A 21,497-nucleotide genomic window follows, 5' to 3' on the forward strand; every position below is an offset into this window, starting at 1 on the left:
TTAAAATTATCAAATTAATATACTTTTTTTTTCTGATAGTGAAGGCTTGCATTTATTGATATAGTATTCATATCTTGTATTTACAAAACTTTTTATTTTTTGGGGAAATATACTGACCTTCACATTGCCAAGGTTGGAAAACATGATACCTGTACAATGCTTGAGATAAACGTGTGAAAACAATTCTAATGTTTAAATTGTCCATTTCACAGTTTATTATTTTTTTATTTTGCATTCTTGTCGTGCGTAAGGAAAGTACAAACAAGCTTGAGGTACCCCAACGGCATTCCTCAGGCATCGCATCATGTATTACATTTGGGGTAATAGGTAAGACTTGCACATTTTTATCGTATTATAAGTAAGACAGATATTCAGAAGAGGGACAATAATAGAAAAACATATGGAGTAGAAGCTGGATTGGCTGGTTATGTGACTATAAGATATATAAAGGAACGGTTATAAAGCTTGTCAGTCAGCTGATATGTGTGCCACTGGGTACTAAGTCAGAGTGGTTGATGCAGGCAGGGAGTAATGGGATTCTGTGGTGCCAGGCAGCAAGGGTGTCCTTCAGGATCTTTCAGCCCACACTGCTTGGGGGCTTTGGGGCTTTGGAGGAAAGTCCTTCCCTGAGGCAAATGGGGTGACTTGGTCTTCCACCTTGGGACCCGACCATAAGCGTAGGTATATGACAGGTAGCACGTTGTGGGAGTGGGTACTGAGTTTGTGCCGCTCCTCAAGCTCGGGCTGTAATAGGAGCCGCTGTCTTGTGTCCATGGGTCACCCTGCTGCAGTTTGGTAGACCTTCTGAGTGCTGTTTACTGGCTCTGTTTCTGTGCGCCCTGGCTCTCATGTGTTACGTGTTGTTGCTTGCTGTGGGCCAGTTTGCGCCAAAATGCTGCAAATATTGCATCCAGCCTGGCTTCAAGGTCGTCCTATGCTGTCCAGTGGGGTGCGTGGTAGTTTGGGTCTTCACCATGTCATGGGTGATGGGTCATTTATCAGTAGTGTAGCACCCTGTTGCAAAGCTGTCTGCTGAGGGTGGTGGTAGGGACTGGGATATCCCCCACCGGTCCATAGAGAGGGGAGAGGGAAAGAGGGGGGGCTGCGAGGCCTGTTGCACACCACGACCAGAGATAGGGGATCGGCCGCCTCTCCCAGGCCACGAGGTGCGCTGGGCCGCATGGTCGGATTGCGGTACTACTCTGGCTAACGGCAAGTTTCGGGTATGCCCGTGTGCTCGTTTGGATCGGGATGTCACTCCGGTCACTCGGGATCCCTGTTGGGACAGTACTTAGAGGTGCCAACTCGTTTTTTGTCCCTAAGTGCCAGAGCCATTAGAGAGTGTGTCTGGCCATCTTGGTGGTCAATCGCCACCCCCCAAATTAAACAAATTCTTAATATATACATAATATAAATATGATGGGCCTTATTTACATTTTGAAGTCAACATCACAGTTTACTGTGATCATGATTTTGCTCCAACATTTTTATTTACATCTTTTTTAGAGTACATAATAAGCAAAAATTGCATTTTGCTTACAAAATTAGAGTAAGCCGACACTGAATTGTATTACTCAATAAATTTGAGCGAAGTTTGAGTAAATCCCCCGCACAATCTCCTACAAATTAAAGCTATAGCAAAAAGTGAGGAGTAAGGCTATATAGCCCCCAAAAAAGCAGAAGGGGTAGTCAGGATCAATAAGCAGGTAACAAACAGGATATAAAGTGCGCTGGGATAACCAGAGGGAAACCACAACAGGAAATTGAACAAAGTAAAGCTCAAGTATTTATATGCCAGGCGCATTTCCTTGATAAGGGTGGGCAAGGGAGGGATTGCATTCTAGAGAGTATAAGTTTTGACAAATATGGACGGTCTGGGGTTTATTTTTTTTGGTTTTTTTTTTTACTAAAGTGAGATTTAAGTGAATTTTAAATTTAAGGTCAGAATAGCTGAAATAAAAAAAAATATCTAAGCCAGCTATACCTTCAGTTAAGCTACTCTGACCTTAAATTTGAAATTCACTCTGAATTCTCACTTTTTTCTACCCTGTAAGTGAAAGTCCCAGTGGCAGAGATCACATGGTGGAGGAGAAGCCAGTACAAGCAACACCATCCATTGCTTTTCAAAGTACACTGCATACATAACATGTCAGAATTCTGTTTTTATTTGCAAGTAAATTAATCTATATGTTGTGTGAGCTGAATGTTAACAAATACTTTACAGCACATCTCATTCCAGCCTGGCCACCGAAACAGCCAAGTGACACCTGCTATCTATCTGATCTGTCCCTGCAGGTTGACTCAGATGGACTCATAAAAGGCCTGCTAGCTTACACCAGTAGAGGAACCAGGTGTGAGGTTTTGTATATCTATGACTGAAGCTATTTAATATGTGAGATCATAATTTAAATTGATATCCAGGGCAGACTTTACAGCAGACAAACTCATTTGGCATCTCTCCACGTTATGTACAAACCTCGTGCCAACTCATAGCCTACACAATCACTTTTGGGATGTTTGCTGCTGTGAAACCCATTACACTCTCCGGGTCTATTGCTGTGCTTGAAAGTATAATTGAAAGAAAGAAATAGATTTAGAAAGAATTAGTTATACACGAACCATTATGATGATTGTAGAATTACATTTAATTAAAACGGCAAGATTCTATTTCAGCGTGTCTTCCATATCTTGCAATAATTATGAATTATTGGTTTCTGTTTAATGCCAATTATTTAGCAATGAGCACACAGCAAGGTGGCACAGTGAGATGTGAGCCACTGTCTCCCCAGTACATTAGTATGATGTCAAGATAAGAACCATTCGAGCAGAACACAATAGCTGCAACCTATTCTATTTGCAGACCTGCCCTGAGAATCAGCAGAATAATCTGGATTGCTTGCCATTAGAGGTGGCACTTCCGAATCTTAAACCTTAATATACTTTATATGTGTGGAGTCATTTTATAGGCAAAAATGAAATACCTTGCTTTGTTTCAATTTTGTCATAGAGGGAAGAACAAATTACAGGTGTTATGTTTGAAATAAATAAATGTATAATATTTTAGGATTTCTAGTGGCCAGTTTTACCTCCGTCTACTCAGCATAAATATCCTAATAGGAAAATCTTCACTTTCAGCAAATCCCAGCAGTCTCGTAGCTGCCTCGGGATATATATGCATTATCAACCTGCAGCCTGTAAGAGAACGGATAGACCAAATTCATATTGGATCTAGAGTAATATGCTATGTATTGTAATGTTATTATATTTTAAAATTATTCAAGTTGTAACGTTCTCTCTGTGTGAATATATTTATTTATTCTAATTTCTCATATTTTACTCAACGTTAAATACATTTTGTTTGCCACGCATTAACCTATGCTTTCTGATCATTTAATGTGGCTTTTGTGTCAGATGATGAAGGCAGCAAAGAAGCAATAGTTCAAAGTGACGGTATAATCAAAGTAGTAAAAAGAAAAAGGCACTTTAGCATTAAAATGTAAATGACATGTAAATCATGCGATATATCGTTAACATAAACTAGCCAGTAAATCCTGCTGGAATGGCTGGTTTCATTATATCCCAGTCAGCAGGGATTTCCTTTGCCGGAATATATTGCTAGTCAGGTATATTCATGTTCTTATATATTGGGATTATAAATTCTCAATGTGGGACAATAATAAAGCAATTAACTATTTCGGTCGGTCTGATAGGAAAACTATGACAAAATACCCTACTTTCTATGGTGATGGTGGCTACTGATTTAAAAAATATATATATAACTGAAACAATACTGTATATAAAATACCATAAAGCAGCATAGTGAAATGATTTAACCCCTTAAGGACACATGACGTGTGTGACACGTCATGATTCCCTTTTATTCCAGAAGTTTGGTCCTTAAGGGGTTAATTGTAAAAAAAACTATATCCATCCAAAATGGTGTCCGTGCAGACTCGGCTATGCCTTAGGAATTCTTGGGCAAAATTGGGTCATACAAAATTACAATTACAATTACAAAAGTACAAATTTCAACTCAAAACTATTTTTTTTTTATTAAATAAAATAAAAGAGCCTAAACAACCAACGGTTAGGCTCTATGGTCTTTCCTGCTTCAGTCTTTGCACTGAACCAGGGACAACCATAGAGACTGACTTGGTTTTTAAACACTGTCTGACCCAAGGTGTATGCATATGTCTGAAGGATCCTGTCATATAATAAAAGTTTTTTTTTAAAAAACATATTCTTAATTTTAAAAATAATCAATTTCTTTTGAAAACTTGGTGAAAGGTTTTTTAAAAATAGTTTTGAGATGTCAGTTGTCCTTAAGGTAATTATCCAGCTGAACATCAGCTGCATAATAAGATGACACTTAACAAACACGTCTCACAAAAAGCATGATCGGGACAGTTGGAATAGCATTGGGTAATCCCTAAATATTAGACTGTTAGTGGTCATTGAGCACTGGAAGGAGAAGCCCAAAGAACATAATGTCTCCTAAAATAAGTAGATTTATGTTTATTTGTGATATTAGAGGTCAACTCACAGCACCATAACCACTAAAGTGTGCTGTAGAACTTATGGTGCCAAGGGTGACTTGGTAACCCCCAATATAAGTATTTCAACTGTTTCCTAACATTTTGACTTGTTACCTGAGGTGAGCCAGGTGTCGGTTCCTGCCTCTGCAGGATGCTGTCTGCTTCAGCTAAACCCAGCAGCACAGGACTTAGCTCATTGGCCATGATCAACCATCTGCTATTCTCAATGTGCTGACCTTGCACTACAGGATTTAGAGCAGGAGAGCTAGCAGAAGCTTTTAGCAAGAGATTGTGGTACAGGAAGAGGAGAGGAAGGCCAGCTAACAGCACACCTCGGGTAAGAAGGGAAATCATTAGCAAACAGGCTTCTAGGCAGTCTTGATAACATAACCTCTATGCTGTGGTGCCTGTGGTGTTTTCATTAGCAGATCTTAGTACATAGAGTAGAAAGATAGACTAGGAGTCTTCTTTTCAAATATTTTTATGAAAGGTTTTATTTTTTAACATAAATATATGCAATACTTTTATAATGAATACATTTAAAATTAATTGTATATGGAGATACATACATCAAATATACAAAAAGAGTAAAAACAAAACAAAAAACATGCTTCAATCTCTCTGCATGTTTGTAGTAATTGAAATGGTAGAGCTAGGGACACTATAGTCACTAGGACCACTACAGCTTAATGTATTGGATCTGGTGTCTATAGTCTATCCCTGCAGTTACTTAGATGGCTACTAGAGGTTCTTCTTAAAGTGCAGCATTGATATTAAACGCTCTGCATGGAGATGCTAAATGCTCCCTATTGTAATGCATTGATTGACTGTTCCTATGGGAAAGTATTGTGATTGGCTGAGATCACTAATTCTGATGATGTCAGCGATGCAGGCAGATTGGGGGCATGTCCAGCACCACCCTAGCCAATCAGCATCTCCTCAGAGAGATGCATTAAATCAATCCATCCCTATGGGGAGCATCCAGCTTCTCCTTGCAGAGCGTGGAGGCACTGAATGCCAGTGTTAGTTAACACATTTATTATTATTATTAATATTTTTTATGTCAATCATTGTTTTATTAAGGCAGGTTATGGTTTTACAACAATTGAAAGAATAGTCACAATAGAAGTACAGGTTAGCATGACATTCTCAGGAACAGTGTCAAATACATTTCAGTGGCAGGAAGTGGTTGCACTAAAACTCCTTGCGGGGTCTGCCTCATTTTATAAATTTATAAAGAAAATAATAAGGGGAACAGGAATAGCATGAACAGACAATCAACACACGTGCTATGCTTGCATGGCTAACTGTTGATGCGAGTCTTAACTACTATGTGCGTGTCTGTAGCTTGACAATAGAAATATACTTAAGCATAAGGTGCACGTGTAGTGTGACGTCAAACGAATTAAAATATTTATGCCGACCACACATGTTCTAACTTCAGTGGAGGAAGCAACACCCCTCCTACACACCCTGGGACTGTCTAACCCCACGAACACGACACGGAACAGACCTCAGACGAGGGCCTGGGACCCTGAGAACACCATCTGTTTGAACCGGGACACAGCGGATCACAACAACCGGTGCCGTGAAGGGTGTGAATTGACACCACGAGCCCTACCAACATAATAGTGGCATACCTTCCATGCTGTGACTTTAATGTTTACTTTACGTTTTAGTTGGTTATTCATTTTTATTTTTTATTTTCTCTTTTTTCAACACCACAACAACCAGCACAACAAACGAACACGGTTTTACCGCAAAACATAGACACCATAAGCATGCCAACACACCACCGCACACACGCAGCGCTAATATCAGCAGGCCCTCAACCCGCAGGTGCTGACACCAAACACAAGGCTTCACCCTAAACACAAGGGTATCCAAAACATACTGACACATCTAGACAGCGCATCATTTAAAGTTTAATATGTTGATGTTATTTCTGAATGTTATTGCTTGATCCAAAATTGATGCAACACTTAAACGGAATTGTATCTAAATATTTTTGGAGCACTTACGTGCACACCTGCATGTGAAACTAAAATATCAAGCACCAAAAATGAAAAATAAAGAATTAAAAAAAAAATATATATATATTTATGCCGTAATAGTACACAAGCTGGGTCCACCATGTCTATCCCTACATCCCATCACTCACAACACAAAAGTAACTAGAGGTAAAAATGTAACTTAAACATAAAAAAATCAATTGAATAGGATTAAGCACTTTTGAAGTATGCAGCTGGTCATAGAATGTGAGTTGTGTGCTGCCAATTGAGAGAGCCCGGCTATTAATATGGGTGACAAGGCTGCACTTAGTGGTGAGTCCAGGTTCAGCTCATTCCCTCACTTGGGAGATAGGTGATGGTGGCCACTATGTGGCGTTGAGGCATGACAACCACGAATCAACAGGCTGGAGGGAAGGCCCGCACCACTGAGCCACTGACTCGGAGGCTTGAGAATTTCAAGTCCTTTCCCTGCGAGGGAGAGTGGAGGGTTGCTGCAGGCTGTTGCTGCTGTTCACGTTGAGATCTCCGCTTATGTGGTCGGTGAACTGGGTGATAATCCCTGGTAGCCTAGGAGAGTAAGTAGAGAGAGGAACATCAACTTGTATGCAGGCTTTAACCGTGGGAAGTCCACCTCCATGCCGCTCTCCGATATCACGTTCTTCGGTACGTGAGCTAGGCTGAGATGTTGCTATGCGTGCTTCAAGCGCTACCCAGAAATTGTAAAAGTGGGCCCCCAATTTCTTTAGGCAAGTCTCAACAGCACTGTATTGGTTCTGCTGGGTCGCTGTCTGTGTGTGCCCACGGTGAAGTACCTCTGCCATTTTGTGCCTAGAGGTGCCTACCGGGGTGACACAAGAGAGACTGGAGAAGTTGTAGGTCAGCACGGTGGAGACTGGGATAACCCCCACTGGCCCAAAGGGGGGATGAACAGGTTTCGGACACGGCTCAGCCCGTGGGACTCCACTGAGTAGGTTTGGTGTTACTCCCAGTAGGGACCACACTCCAAGGTGTTCTAGTGTATCAGGAGTCGCTATCACCTTGGTATTTGGAGTTTTGTAGAGAATAGGACTGTTGAAGTAAGGAGCCCTCTTCCCATGTGGCTGCTTAGCACTGGGGCGTCCAAGCCCCCCCCATTAATATTTTTATTACATAGCAATGTATGCACTAAATAACATTAACAGATAAACAGCGAGTATTAGAAAAGAGTTCATTGTAAGCTATTGGAACTGAGTAACAGAGGTTGTTTTTTGTTTTTTTTTACATTTGTGATATTAATGCAGCATTATTGCCAGAAAGCATGCATATTATATCCTCCTGGTAACAAAAAAGGAAAAAGGAAGATCCCGGCATCCGAGCCTATCACTTGACATATGACTGGAAAGATCAGGATGACCTCTTTACAATACAGCAGGGATTTATAGAGTAGCTCAAAAGAATAAAAGGAGATGCATGTGAACGTAATGTCCAGTACAGAGGACACAAGTTAATGGTCTGGGTCTCAGATGGATATGTAAAGTAAAATCTGCTCATCTTCTACAACCTCTTGAGCCAACACTCTTAGATGCACAGGTTTTAAGGATAGTATAAAGGTTTGTAATTCTCATATCAATGGACTGCTCAGTATATTCGGTTAAACCCATCAAAATTATTCTAGCTTCCCTTCCCCCACCTGCATGTGCAGTTCTGCAAACAGAAAATGATTCCTGGCCAATTTAATTTAACTTCGCCTACTAGGAAAGGATGCTTTGAAATGAGCCCAAATGGAAACAATAATACATTTTTAGCAAGGCAGTGACCATGAGGTTAGCATCGGAAGAAAAAAAAAAAAATAACAGATAGAAACAGGGCTGCATTAAATAAGCTTTGAATCTTAAATCTGCAAGAGGACATCATTCTAGTCGGAATGTTTTTTGGATACACCATTAGTAAACAGAGAGGTACAAAACAGGTGCAAAGCTCCTCTCTCCCAGCCCAAGGTTATCTTGCCTTTAGTGACGGCTCCCACTATTAATGAACTGTACTCAAAAAGCCAAAACAAGCATAGCGCTGCTTTATACTGGTCAAGGTCAGTAAATAAAAGTGAAAGGCGTTTGATGTTAAATATGTTCCAGATCATGGAGTACACGTCCAGATGGCAAATATGAATGCTCAGCACCCGGTGTACACAGCTGTACTGTATCTTTTAGCTTTTAGAAATGTTTTGAGGTCCACTTATGAGGTTTTCATTGAGTCCTCAGGATCTATGAACCACAGTTGGATGAGGACCTTGGACATGGAAGTTTTCCCTAACCTGTTAATAGATAAGTCATCATAATGTTGCACTTTAGACACGCACTTAGCTTTGTATTCCTAACGTTATAGTATTTCTTTAAGTACAGCAGAATCGGCTATATGTACTAAAGTAGGCATGCTAAGCATATTCCTGTTATATATTCAGATAGGCAGGTAGCACAGACTGTATAGCAGGAACAAAGCAATACCTATTCCATCCACACAGTCTGATTTGGGATACCTATTAGTTTAATAAAATCCTGCACACTTTCTTATATATATATATATACACACGTGGTCACATAACAATATCTGTGATTTGTATATTCGAGATAATGCAAACTTCCAATGATCATTTACAAAACACTGCGCCACCTGCTGGTGTACAGAGGTTAACAATCAAGCTACTAAATGTTATATGGTTAGTTTGTAATTTAATCTGACAGGGTTATTTACTAAAGTGAGATTTTAACATAATCTAAAATGTAACGTTATGTTTACTTACCCTTATATTTAGCAAATAAGTATTTGCGAAGTGTAAAATATATGCAACTATAAGTAGAGAGTTAGGGATTTTTAACCGACTACAATTGTGTGTTTATAGAATAAACCCCTTTGTATTTACCCACGCACAGACATGGATATTTCATATACGTTGTGCTGGGCATTTTGCTAGCACCTAAGGGGATATAAATCACATGTCAACACGCACTAGCATATAAATTAAACTGACTGCATTACTAAAGTGTTCACTAATAAAGACTTTCTGTTTTTGCAGGCCTACAAGATGACACCTGACACACTCAGGATACAGGAGGACGCCATGTGAATACTTGCAGTGAGTTGTTTAACACATCAATCAGCAGGAGACATGGAGGACTTGTACAAAGACGTTCCAGACCTTCCAATGGATTTGAACAACTCACCCTCTGCCATTCCTAACAGCAAGCTTGAAAATGGGGTTACTCAACTTATTACTGCAGAAGCATGGAATATTAATCCCTCAGGGTTGATGAAAAAAGCGCTCTCTCCCCTTGTGACTGTTCCAGCTCCGCCTGTTCTTAGCCCCTCCTCAGACTCACAGAGCGGGGTAGCACTGAAGGTGGCAGCGACAGTGCTCCAACCCATCTGTCTTGGAGAGAGCCCGGTGGTATTACCAATACATTGGCAGGTAGCAGGTGGCACACCACCACAGGTGAGCACAAACAATAGTACTCCGTACGTTATAACTACGCAAGGGCCTGTTCCATTGCCTGTGCTTCTGGAGCAACATGTGTTTCAGCAATTAAATTCTCCAATTGTGTTGCCCCAAGGGGCTCAGTGTCCAGCTTCCGCCATCCAAAATCACCTTTTTTCAGGAACTGCTACTTCAGTTGGTCAGCCTCAAATTCTAGATCAAAAGACATCCAGCCCAGCACAAGAACCTGTGTTGCCTACAGTTTTTCAAACCCCAGGTTTTCAAGCAGTTTTGCAGGATCTGTTTCCATCAGCAAACAGTTTGAGTGCTCCATCCCCATGTCAGATTCCCCCAGACTACAACTCTAGTAATATTCATTCTCTTCCACCACATGCATTCAGTTCTCCCTTATCACCACTTGTTCCTCCTGCTACTTTGCTGGTTCCATACCCTGTGATTGTCCCATTGCCCGTGCCTGTTCCTATACCAATACCAATTCCAATACCAGTGCCACAGACTGATTCTAAGGAAAATGCAGAACATACAAAATCTTCAGAAGAAATTCCAAAGACGTGCAAAGAAACCCAAACACCTTTGGAGAAAGAAGAAGTCAAACCTTTTGAAATTACAGCAAAATCAGAGTTCTCACAGTTTAACCGTCACTCAGTCATCAAAATGGGCAATGAAAATGAAGCACTGGATCTTTCAATGAAAAACGAACCACTAGTTAAAGACAATGATACAAATAGCCAGGTGATTCAGGAAGATGGTGTTCTAGATCTATCGGTCCCAGTGCACAAGAGATGTGGCAATCTCAATACGCTTGTTAATGTGTCAGTATCATGTGCGTCCATAACAGACCCATTAGGCAATATCCCTAGTAAGAATTGTCCCAAAGCTGCACCTTTTAATTCACCTCTAATCCATCACGAGTTGACACAGAAACAGGACAGTAGGATCATCTGCACTAACAATGCCGAACTGCTGCGGCAACAAAAATGGATCGGCGAACAAAGCAGCAGAGCCAGTTATGAACCAAAAGGCGTCAGCAGCAGCAGCAGTAACAACATTGAACTAGTCAGTAGCTCCCAGACAGCAAAAGTCATCGTCTCTGTAAAAGATGCTGTGCCAGCCATATTTTGTGGGAAAATAAAAGGGCTTTCAGGGGTTTCTACCAAAAACTTTTCTATTAAAAGGGACTTGCCGCAAGACTCTGCAGTTCAGTGCTATGATATGAAGAGCCAGGCTGATATCAGGGAAGGGGTTGATGCATTAAGGAAACCAGTTAAAAACAGAAGCGTAAAGTTAAAGAAAGTGAATTCACAGGAGATACACATACTTCCAATCAAAAAGCAAAGATTGGCTGCCTTTTTCCCCAGGAAATAATTTCTACATTCCCAGTCTTCTTTTGGAGTTATGAATTTTACTACAATCGTAGACATTCTAAGCTTGTTAAGAAAATTCAGTTCTAATTATACAGAAAGGGTCCAGTGTTTGAATATACAGTTCACACAATATCGCTGTAGCTAGTGTGATATAATATGTGACCAGGTTTTGCAGACATTTTTTAAAGAAAAAAAATAATTGTAGTCACTTACCTGTAAACCAGGACCCAAACGAGGATGATAATATTATGCCTTTGGATAGGTCTTTGTAACTTATTATATGTGGTGGGGAAGGGATTAGGGAGATTGAAGGTAAATAGAGTACATTTAATACTTCCCCCCCCCCCCCCCTTATTTTGATTGGCATAAAGTCCATATGAACACCCTATTTTTAAGTGGATTGCACATTTTATGCAGCTTTTATTAGACTAATGGATTGTCCAGAGCTGTTTTTACTGCCAAGAACCGCGTTAATGCTGTATTTAATATAAAATAGTTATGTTGCATATTTAAAATAAATGTTTGTATGTGTTGATCAGCTGTCATATTTCGTACATTTTGCAGTTTTATATCCAAAGTGCATACACCGGAATTGTCAAACATAAGGAAACTGTGTACACCTTGTTAAATTCCTCAGTCTGGTCACCATCCTCTTGAAAATCATCTCCTAATGCTTGTTGGCTACAGGCTTTAATAATATCTGCCGGCTGATATGATTAGGATGTTAGGACTAGCTCATTACTTATGTGTCTAGAACAAAAATAACACCAAAGCAATATTATGGATGATTACCTCTGGGCTTTCTTTTTTGCATCCTAAAGACTCATTATCAACCATTAACAGTGTTTTCAGAAACAGCACACACAACTATTGGCAGATCAGTTAAGTGACAAGGCACTCATGATTTGATTTGTATTCTGGATCTGTTTCAAGATACATGGAGGTTGGCAAGTTAAACCCACAAAATAGACACTGCCTGCAGAACATGCACCATTACCACTACACCACTGTGGTTATAATGATAAAAGTGTATGGATGCCATCTCCAAGTTTTCTAACAAGTTTAAAGTCTGACCAAAATAAACAAATGTATGTGTGTGATCTGCCAATAGTTCTGTGTGCGTTTAAAAAAACAAAACACTGTTAAAGGTTGATGAGGAGTCTTTATATATGAGTGTATATATATATATATATATATATATATATATATATATATATATATATATATATATATACACACACACACACACACCTCAAACAATAAAAGGATGGTACTTCGCCAACCTCAGAAAAATGGAGGAGGCCACACAGACTTGTGACAAAGTAGACTTGTAACTAAGGTTCAGAAAGCAGCTTAAGACTTAAGCAGGAACAAACCTATACGAATAGTACTTTCACAACAGTTCCAGCATTTTATTACACATGCATGTGTTTGTTGCATGTGTACCCAGCTTAATTTATAGAGGTCTTTACAGCATAAGAAGAAACAAAACATCTTGAAAAACATCTTGAAAAAAAAAAAAATACAAAAAAATATAAAAACCCAAAATAGCATGATTTGGCAGAATATAGCAGCTAAAACCTGAGAAATATTAACTAAAGAATGATCTTCCAACAAATAATATGCATTTCTACTAAACATTTTTTTTCTTTTTCTTGATGTTTTTTTTTCTTCTTAAATTTTATACAAAAGACAGTAGGAAGTAGAATAAAAACTCTATATACTACATATTCCATTAAAAAAATTGGCCAGTTGCTAGCTGCACTATATAATACATTCAATTTTATACACAAATAAAATGTATTTCTGATCCCTGACAGTAAACTGTGTGACTGGCATGGCATCTGTTTTACTCTTCAACCTGTACTACCGTCTAGCACCATTTGCATCATATGAAATTGTCACTGCTCATTAATAAAAACAAAAATGCTTTGTAACACGCATAAAGCAGATAATGTGGGCACACCACTTTAAAATTATGTTTCAGGACTGCTACATATTAGAATATTGACAACAGTTTTTGCTTTACAAGTTTGTGAAGCAAGACTGAGATATTTGTAGTTTATTCACTTTAAGTCCATTCTCTTTAGGAATGTCGAACTATTGCAGATAACAATGGAAGATCTCAGGTCCAGCAGAGAGACTGGATTGCAAGCTTATAACATGACGCTCCTCCAACCATCTCATTCCACGCCCAACTTTATGCTTTTTCATTTGATCCGCTTCACAGGCTGCTTTGGGATTTAGCATTTTGGTTAAAAAAAAAAAAAAAAAAAAAAAAAAAAGGAAAAAACCTTACAAACTACAACGAACGTCTTTTTAACTTACAATACATAAAAAAAAAAAGGGTAAAGGAATTGACTCCTTCCTTTCTCAATGTCAAGCACCAATTTTGCTTTACATAACAAAAGAATACTGTAGTACATGAAAAAAAATACATAGTATCTGAGTTCAAAGATAGAGGAGGTATTTTGTAGCAACTGCAAACTGAGTCATAGAAGAGATGATGGCGAGAATAAAACTTCTGGTTCACGTTGATGTAGATGTCAATTCCATGAATGGTATTTATTCCAGACTCCTAATGCTTCCCTTGCTTTAGTCTTTCGATGTGGTAACACAGCTTCAGAGCTGGACCAAGCTTTAGTCCCATGTATTTCATGATCATGTCACTTCTGAGTAATAGAAGAGCTGTGCCATCAATTTCCTGTAGAAAGTAAAGACATGTTCCAAGTAATTAGACCCAGAAAAAGTAAATTCTTAATCCCCCCCCCCTCAAGAATGTAAAAAGCACCCACACATTTTTTTTTATGTATTTAGCACCGAGCAGTGTTTGTATTTTTTATTATTTAGCACTGAGCAGTGTTTGTGTGTTTGAATGTTTTTGTATGGAGCAAGTGTGAGTGAATGTACGGATGTGTTTGCACGTATTGGCATTTGAATGCAGGTGTGCATTTTTCTGTAGTGTGGTTTTTAAATATGGTGGTGTGTTTTTATGTAGTGTTGACATTTGGATGCAGGGTTGTATTTGTGTGTAGTGTAGGCGAAATGCTGAGATGTATGCACATATACACATACCGGCACACATACACAGACACATAGGTACACACATGCAGTTACATAGAAACACAGTCATACACAGATACAGACAAACACACACATACATACAGATAGAGACACACACATACAGACAATGATACAAACACAGACACACAAACAGATACACATATACCAACACACATACAGATACACAGACACACATGTATAAGTGTGTGTTTGTATAGTGTATTTATTTATTTATAAAATATTTTACCAGGAAAGATACATTGAGATTTATCTCGTTTTCAAGTATGTCCTGGGTCCACAAATCATTGCATCGTTACATTAGGGTACAATAAAATACAAAACCAATATTAATACACAATAAATACAAAATGTAACATAGAACAGGTAGGGAATATATAATCAACCATGACAGGTGCATTCTGTTTTGAGGTATGTAGAGAGGGATCTCTTAAAGGACTTTAGGAGGGGCGGAGCCTGACCACGAGCCGGAGCGGTCGCAACACAGCACGGCTCCCAACCGAAACCCGCAATAAAACCTGACAAGAGGGGACTAAAACCCCCAATAGACCCACTCCTGACCAGGGGCACCGTCTGTACTCAGCCCTGCAGCCTCCCATGCCGTTTCTGTGTCCGGCACGGGTGAACCGCCGGAAGCGCAGACCCGCGGCCTACAAGCCTGTAGCAGCCCTCGACTGGTCGGCATTCCTGGACGGACTTGAACAGCCTGAGGATCTGGCAGTGGACGACCCCCACACGGCACCCTTACCTCACCAGGCGGAAATGGGCCGTCGGTCCCAAAAACCTCCACCGGAGACGGCACCAGGGTCCAGGGACATAGGCACCATGCTGCAGCAACAACGGCCGCCAGCCAAAATGGCGGGAGCAGCGGAACATGACACCGTGCAGGTACCATGGGGTCCCATTCCGCCTGCCCAACCTCCAGAACAGGCACAAACGCCCGGGGGAACCACAGATGGGTCTGCCCCAGTCACCCAGCGGGACTTCCAGCATTTAATCGGGGAAATAAAAAACCTCCTGGCGACCAGCATAGCAGCCATTAAAACTGACATGCAGGCTATTGCAGACAGGGTGCAGTCCACGGAGAACGATGTCACTGACATCAAACAGGGACTAACAACCCTGCAAGACACCGTAATGGCCCTCCAGACCCAACAACAAGCACTCTCCCTCCATTATGTCGCCCTCGACGACAGAACAAGACAAAACCACATAAAGATAAGGGGAGTGCCAGACGCCGTCTCATCTGACGAACTACCTCACTATCTGAGGCGTCTTGTGGCTGCCATCCTGCCACCTACACAGGCCAAGAAATTTAACACAGACGGGATGTACCGCCTGCCACCCTCAGGCAGAACAGCTCCAAACTTGGTCCGAGATGTGATAGTTCGCTGTGCTACCTCCCAAGACAAGAGAATCCTGATGACTGCTCTCCGGGGCAAAACGCCACTAACATTTGAAGGCGCACAGCTCACCATCTATCAAGACCTCACCAGATCCACGCTACAATGGCATAGATCGCTGAACCAAGTCACCAGCACCCTCAGAGAAGCGGGAATAGAATACCATTGGAGGTCTCCCAGATTCTTGGTGGTCACGCGTCACGGAACTGTCCACAAACTCTCCACGCTTGCAGAGTTCCCGACATTCTGTCACGCTTTGGGCATCCCCGCACCCACCCAGGACACCGTCCAGCGACCCACTCCTGAGGCCTGACCTCCCTAGGAGCAACAGAGACTATACCCAACATGATCTATGTTGCACAGTTACAGATACACATTACCAGTTGGCCTAGAGCCACACCTAGCCCACTCATTCCCCCCCCTGAAAAGAGGGAGCGACCGCTCCAAGTCTACTTACCCCCCCACCCCAGGCCCTCCTGGGACCTGGGTACACATAGAAGAAGGCCATAACTCAAAAACCCGTCAGGGTTACCCTAAGCCCATTATTGCCACTCAACCATTCTCCCGAAGCAGTTCACACACGCCTGATACCGTACCACTGCAGGTCCACATCCCCTAATACATAACTGTACAGTAGCGCTATTGTTTATGCCATGATATGCTTCATAACTATGTGTATTATACGTTTCATGTTTTTCATGACCCGCATGGGTATGATAAAAACAAAATTTCAATAAAAAGAGATTGACAAAAAAAAAAAAAAAGGACTTTAGGCTTGGGGAAGTGTGCGTGAGGTCGTTCCATAATTGTGGTGCTCTGTAGGAGAAGAAGGATCGGGCTGCTTTCTTTTTGTATTGAGGTAGACTAAGTAAAGTGTTGGTACTGGATCGGAAGTTATAAGAAGTGGGAAAGCATTTTGTTCAGGTAGGGTGGGAGTTTCCCAGAAAAGCTCTTAAACACAAGGCTGGAAAGATGAAGGATGCGTCTGGATTCCAGCGACAGCCAGTTTAGTTCTTTTAGCATGTCACAATGGGGAGTCCTGTAATTACATTGTAGCACAAAATCGACAGAACGAGTTATGCAATGTGTTGAGTTTATTCATGTGGGATTGCGATGCAGATGCATATACTACATCCCCATAATCAATGATTGGCATCAGCATTTGCTGTACAATCTTTTCCTTTACTGTAGGGCTTAGGCAGGATTTGTTTCTGTACAGGGCACCTAGTTTTGGATAAAGTTTAGATGCAAGCTTTTCTATGGCAGGCCAAAAGATAGATTGGGGTCTAACATCATACCCAAGTATTTCAAAGAGTGGACTGCGGTCAGTGTGCCATTTGAATTTGTTTTGATTGATAGGTGGGAATTGTGTAATTTGGGTACTGTTCCAAAGATCATTGTGACAGTTTTGTCAGTGTTCAGGAAGAGTTTGTTTTTTGCGATCCACTTTTCTACCTCTGTAAATTGGTCTTGGAGCACAGCCTCAAGCTGCGGTAGATCGGATTTGCTCGCATAGATTACTGTGTCATCTGCGTACATTTGAGGATTTGCAGACATTAGTCAGATCATTTATAAATAATGTAAATAGTAGGGGGCCGAGAATGGAACCTTGGGGAACACCACACGTGACTTGGAAAGGGAGGTAGTCGCTGTCAGAAATGGATTCATATTCCGAGCGATCTGACACATACGATCGAAACCAGGTTAGCGAATGATCACCAATGCCTGAGTTTTTGCAGTAGAATGTCGTGGTCTACTGTGTCAAAGGCCTTAGCAAAATCAAAGAAAACAGCTCCAGTTAGGTCTCCTTGTTCCATGCCAGTAGTGTGTTTGTATAGTGAATGCAGTGTGTGTGCTTGTATAGTGGATAATGGTGTGAAGGATGGGGTGATGGTAAAGGGGGAGAAGGTGAGAGGGAGGGAGGGGGGGTGATGATGTGAGAGGGAGGGAGGGGGGGTGATGATGTGAGAGGGAGGGAGGGGGGGTGATGATGTGAGAGGGAGGGAGGGGGGGTGATGATGTGAGAGGGAGGGAGGGGGGGTGATGATGTGAGAGGGAGGGAGGGGGGGTGATGATGTGAGAGGGAGGGAGGGGGGGTGATGATGTGAGAGGGAGGGAGGGGGGGTGATGATGTGAGAGGGAGGGAGGGGGGGTGATGATGTGAAAGGGAGATGGGGGGAGTGATGCGAAAGGGAGATGGGGGGAGTGATGCGAGAGGGAGATGGGGGGAGTGATGCGAGAGGGAGATGGGGGGAGTGATGCGAGAGGGAGATGGGGGGAGTGATGCGAGAGGGAGATGGGGGGAGTGATGCGAGAGGGAGATGGGGGGAGTGATGCGAGAGGGAGGGGGGGTGATGCGAGAGGGAGGGGGGGTGATGCGAGAGGGGGGGGGGGGGTGATGCGAGAGGGAGGGCGGGTGATGCGAGAGGGAGGGCGGGTGATGCGAGAGGGAGGGCGGGTGATGCGAGAGGGAGGGCGGGTGATGCCAGAGGGAGGGCGGGTGATGCCAGAGGGAGGGCGGGTGATGCCAGAGGGAGGGCGGGTGATGCCAGAGGGAGGGCGGGTGATGCCAGAGGGAGGGCGGGTGATGCGAGAGGGAGAGCGGGTGATGCGAGAGGGAGAGCGGGTGATGCGAGAGGGAGGGGGGGTGATGCGAGAGGGAGGGGGGGTGATGCGAGAGGGAGGGGGGGTGATGCGAGAGGGAGGGGGGGTGAAGCGAGAGGGAGGGGGGGTGATGCGAGAGGGAGGGGGGGTGATGCGAGAGGGAGGGGGGGTGATGCGAGAGGGAGGGGGGGGTGATGTAAGCTGGCAGCGGGTGACCAGTTTGGCCACATTTAGTACATTTTAATGCTGGCTCCACATTTGACAAAAGAGAAATTAGTTCACAGAGACATGGGAAGCTTATTTGTAGTGAAAACATTGTGAAAAAGGAAGCAAAACGCTCAGCTACGTTTGTATGGCCATTAATGCAGTGCTGCTATGGTGGTAGGTCATGTTAATTTGGCTTATAAAAAGGTAGATCTTATGTTGGTAAAGTTTGTTAATCACTAGCATAAAGAGGAGTGGCAACAGATTAATTTTAGTGGTGGGAAGGGGACACAGAAAGTGACAGGGATAATCAGCAATTTAAAGGGACTCTATAGTCACCATATAAAAGCAAGAAAGACAGGTCCCCCAGCCTTCCTTCTTGCTTTTATATGAACTTTCATTCATTAAAAAAAAAAAAAATCGGTGTTTTTATATTAAAAACTTACCTCCGGGGGGCGGGGCCGAGCCGCCGAGCGGGACGGTCGCACGCGAGTTTAGCTCCCGCTACACATCCACAAATATACACCCAAAACATGGCAAACGACCTAATAAACCGTCAGCACGGGTGATCAGTACCACAGAGACACCGGATCCAGGGAGAGGCTGGCTCCTGGAGCTACAGTCCCCTGGAAGCGAGGCCCTCGACGACCGAGTGGGGGCCTATGCTGGCGGTGAGAGGGACGGACGGCCGCTGCCCCTCTATCCTGCCTCATGGTGCCGAAATGGAAGCGGAGACCCGGGCAGGCTCGGCCCTGTTCCCCCCCCCATGGACCGGTGGGGGTGATCCCGGTCCTCACCCACTGGCCATGCATCCAGGGCCCAAAGACGGAGCCATCCCGCTCAAGCGCCTGACCGCACCACCCAAGATGGCGGATACCATGTGCGCCAAATCCGGCGGGGGTGACTGCTCCATCATGGAGAACAGAACTAACAAGGCCTACATAACCGAGCCCAGGGGGCAGAAAGAACTCAGGCCCATCATACCAAGCACTGCAGCCCCGCAAGCAACCACCCACCCGCCCTCCTCACGAGCGGTAACACGGACAAGCAACGGCGGAGGCCTAGCCGGATCCATAATGGTTGCGGCACCGGCATAGACCGAACACTACTCACCCATACCAGCGACTGCCGTCAAGCAGCACAGCGGCCCAGAAGAGGTTCCCACGGCCCCGACCCGACCCGACACACAGATGCATCAATGATCCTCCAAGCATCCCCCCTAATAGACACTCACCGCCGGACGTCCAGAGGAGGCACACTTTACTAGCTGGGGAGACTAGCAGCACTACCCGAACACCGACGGACACCTCCTCCTGGCCACATCGACACAGTAGATCGGGCATCGGTTAAGCACAGACCCACGACCACCAACAAGACCTCAGACCCACCAAACCAAAGGCCCCTGGAGCATAAATCAACCCAAGAACGCTAGACCAGCCAGGGTGATTTCTTACCAACGTGTTTCTATCTTAATCTTTCCAGCGTGATGTATTGTTTAGCATATAAATAGGCATGCTTCCACTCACCTAACTCACTCATATACTCACACAGGATAAATGTATGATTAATTAGACCAGAAGTCACTGTATAGCATGCATGTCCCTCTCTCAAGCATAGATCAGCATAGATGAGCATAACCAAACCAACATTGAGAAACTAAAAAGATGACACTCGCCATGAACATTCATCCCCAGTTACTGAGTTAAACGTATTTATGACTTATAGTTGCACTGCACACTCAAATCTCAGAGAATTTCACTTCGCATGTCATGCTTACTCACTGTCTTTACCTTCTCTAACAAAACCTAAAAAATGTACCGTTTACTCATAAACTGTATAATGTTTAGAATATGCACCTGATTAAACATACAGTGTTAAACATGAGCAACGAGCATAGACGTATAAGGATTAGAATGTATAAAGAGCATATATGTTTAATGATTAACATGTGCAGTGAGTGTAAGCGTATACTGTTCGAAAAGTGCTACATAATACTGTTTTTCTCTTCGTTTAGCATTACAATCTTAAAAAAAAATTGTGCAAGTTCTAGCTGCATGCCACCTCCTATGTAAAGCTATGTCTTAAGAGTTTTGTGTCAACTGCTGTTGTGGCATGACATAACTGTTTGTACATCTCTGCACAGCAAAAATAAAGAATTAAAAAAAAAAAAAAAAAAAAAAAAAAAAAAAACACCTCCGTTCCAGCGCCGAGCTCCCCGCTAGGCCGCGCCCCCTTTTTCGTCAAAATGACGAAATCGCGGGGCCCAATGGGACGGCTTCGCGCTGGACCAATCGCGTTCTTCATAGAGCGGCATTGAATGCCGCCCTATGAAGAACCTGAGCGCTTTACCGCGCATGTGCGCGGAATGCGCGTTCGCGAGCTGAGCTGTCTGACTGACAGCTCAGCTCGCTTTCTAAAATTATCAATAATAATTTAGGGCCCCCACCCGCCCTGTGCGGCGGGTGGGGGCCCTAAAATTATCAATGAGGGGGGGGGACCTACTGTCCCCCCCCCCGGCCCCCACCCCTGTGCGGCGGGTGGGGGCCCTAAAATTATCAATGAGGGGGGGACCTACTGTCCCCCCCCGGCCCCCACCCCTGTGCGGCGGGTGGGGGCCCTAAAATTATCAATGAGGGGGGGGACCTACTGTCCCCCCCCCGGCCCCCACCCCTGTGCGGCGGGTGGGGGCCCTAGAATTATCAATGAGGGGGGGACCTACTGTCCCCCCCCGGCCCCCACCCCTGTGCGGCGGGTGGGGGCCCTAAAATTATCAATGAGGGGGGGACCTACTGTCCCCCCCCGGCCCCCACCCCTGAGCGGCGGGT

The 21,497-nt window shown here is 43.3% G+C and overlaps 2 protein-coding genes across 4 annotated transcripts in view; one reads left to right on the forward strand and one right to left on the reverse strand.

Annotated features, from left to right (window-relative positions):
• Positions 1 to 12,082, forward strand: part of RAI2 (retinoic acid induced 2) — an 89,932-nt gene extending 77,850 nt beyond the window's left edge. For both annotated transcript variants that reach the window (XM_063444582.1, XM_063444583.1), the window contains exon 2: positions 9,597 to 12,082. In XM_063444582.1, coding sequence (XP_063300652.1) covers positions 9,690 to 11,381 — 1,692 coding nt within the window. In that variant the 5' untranslated portion in view covers positions 9,597 to 9,689 and the 3' untranslated portion in view covers positions 11,382 to 12,082. The remainder of the gene's footprint in view (positions 1 to 9,596) is intronic.
• A 686-nt stretch (positions 12,083 to 12,768) lies between these two features.
• SCML2 (Scm polycomb group protein like 2) overlaps positions 12,769 to 21,497 on the reverse strand; it is a 161,226-nt gene continuing 152,497 nt past the window's right edge. For both annotated transcript variants that reach the window (XM_063456930.1, XM_063456924.1), the window contains one exon: positions 12,769 to 14,084. In XM_063456930.1, coding sequence (XP_063313000.1) covers positions 13,959 to 14,084 — 126 coding nt within the window. In that variant the 3' untranslated portion in view covers positions 12,769 to 13,958. The remainder of the gene's footprint in view (positions 14,085 to 21,497) is intronic.

Source organism: Pelobates fuscus, chromosome 1 (assembly GCF_036172605.1).
Source record: "Pelobates fuscus isolate aPelFus1 chromosome 1, aPelFus1.pri, whole genome shotgun sequence".
NCBI classification, from domain to species: domain Eukaryota; kingdom Metazoa; phylum Chordata; class Amphibia; order Anura; family Pelobatidae; genus Pelobates; species Pelobates fuscus.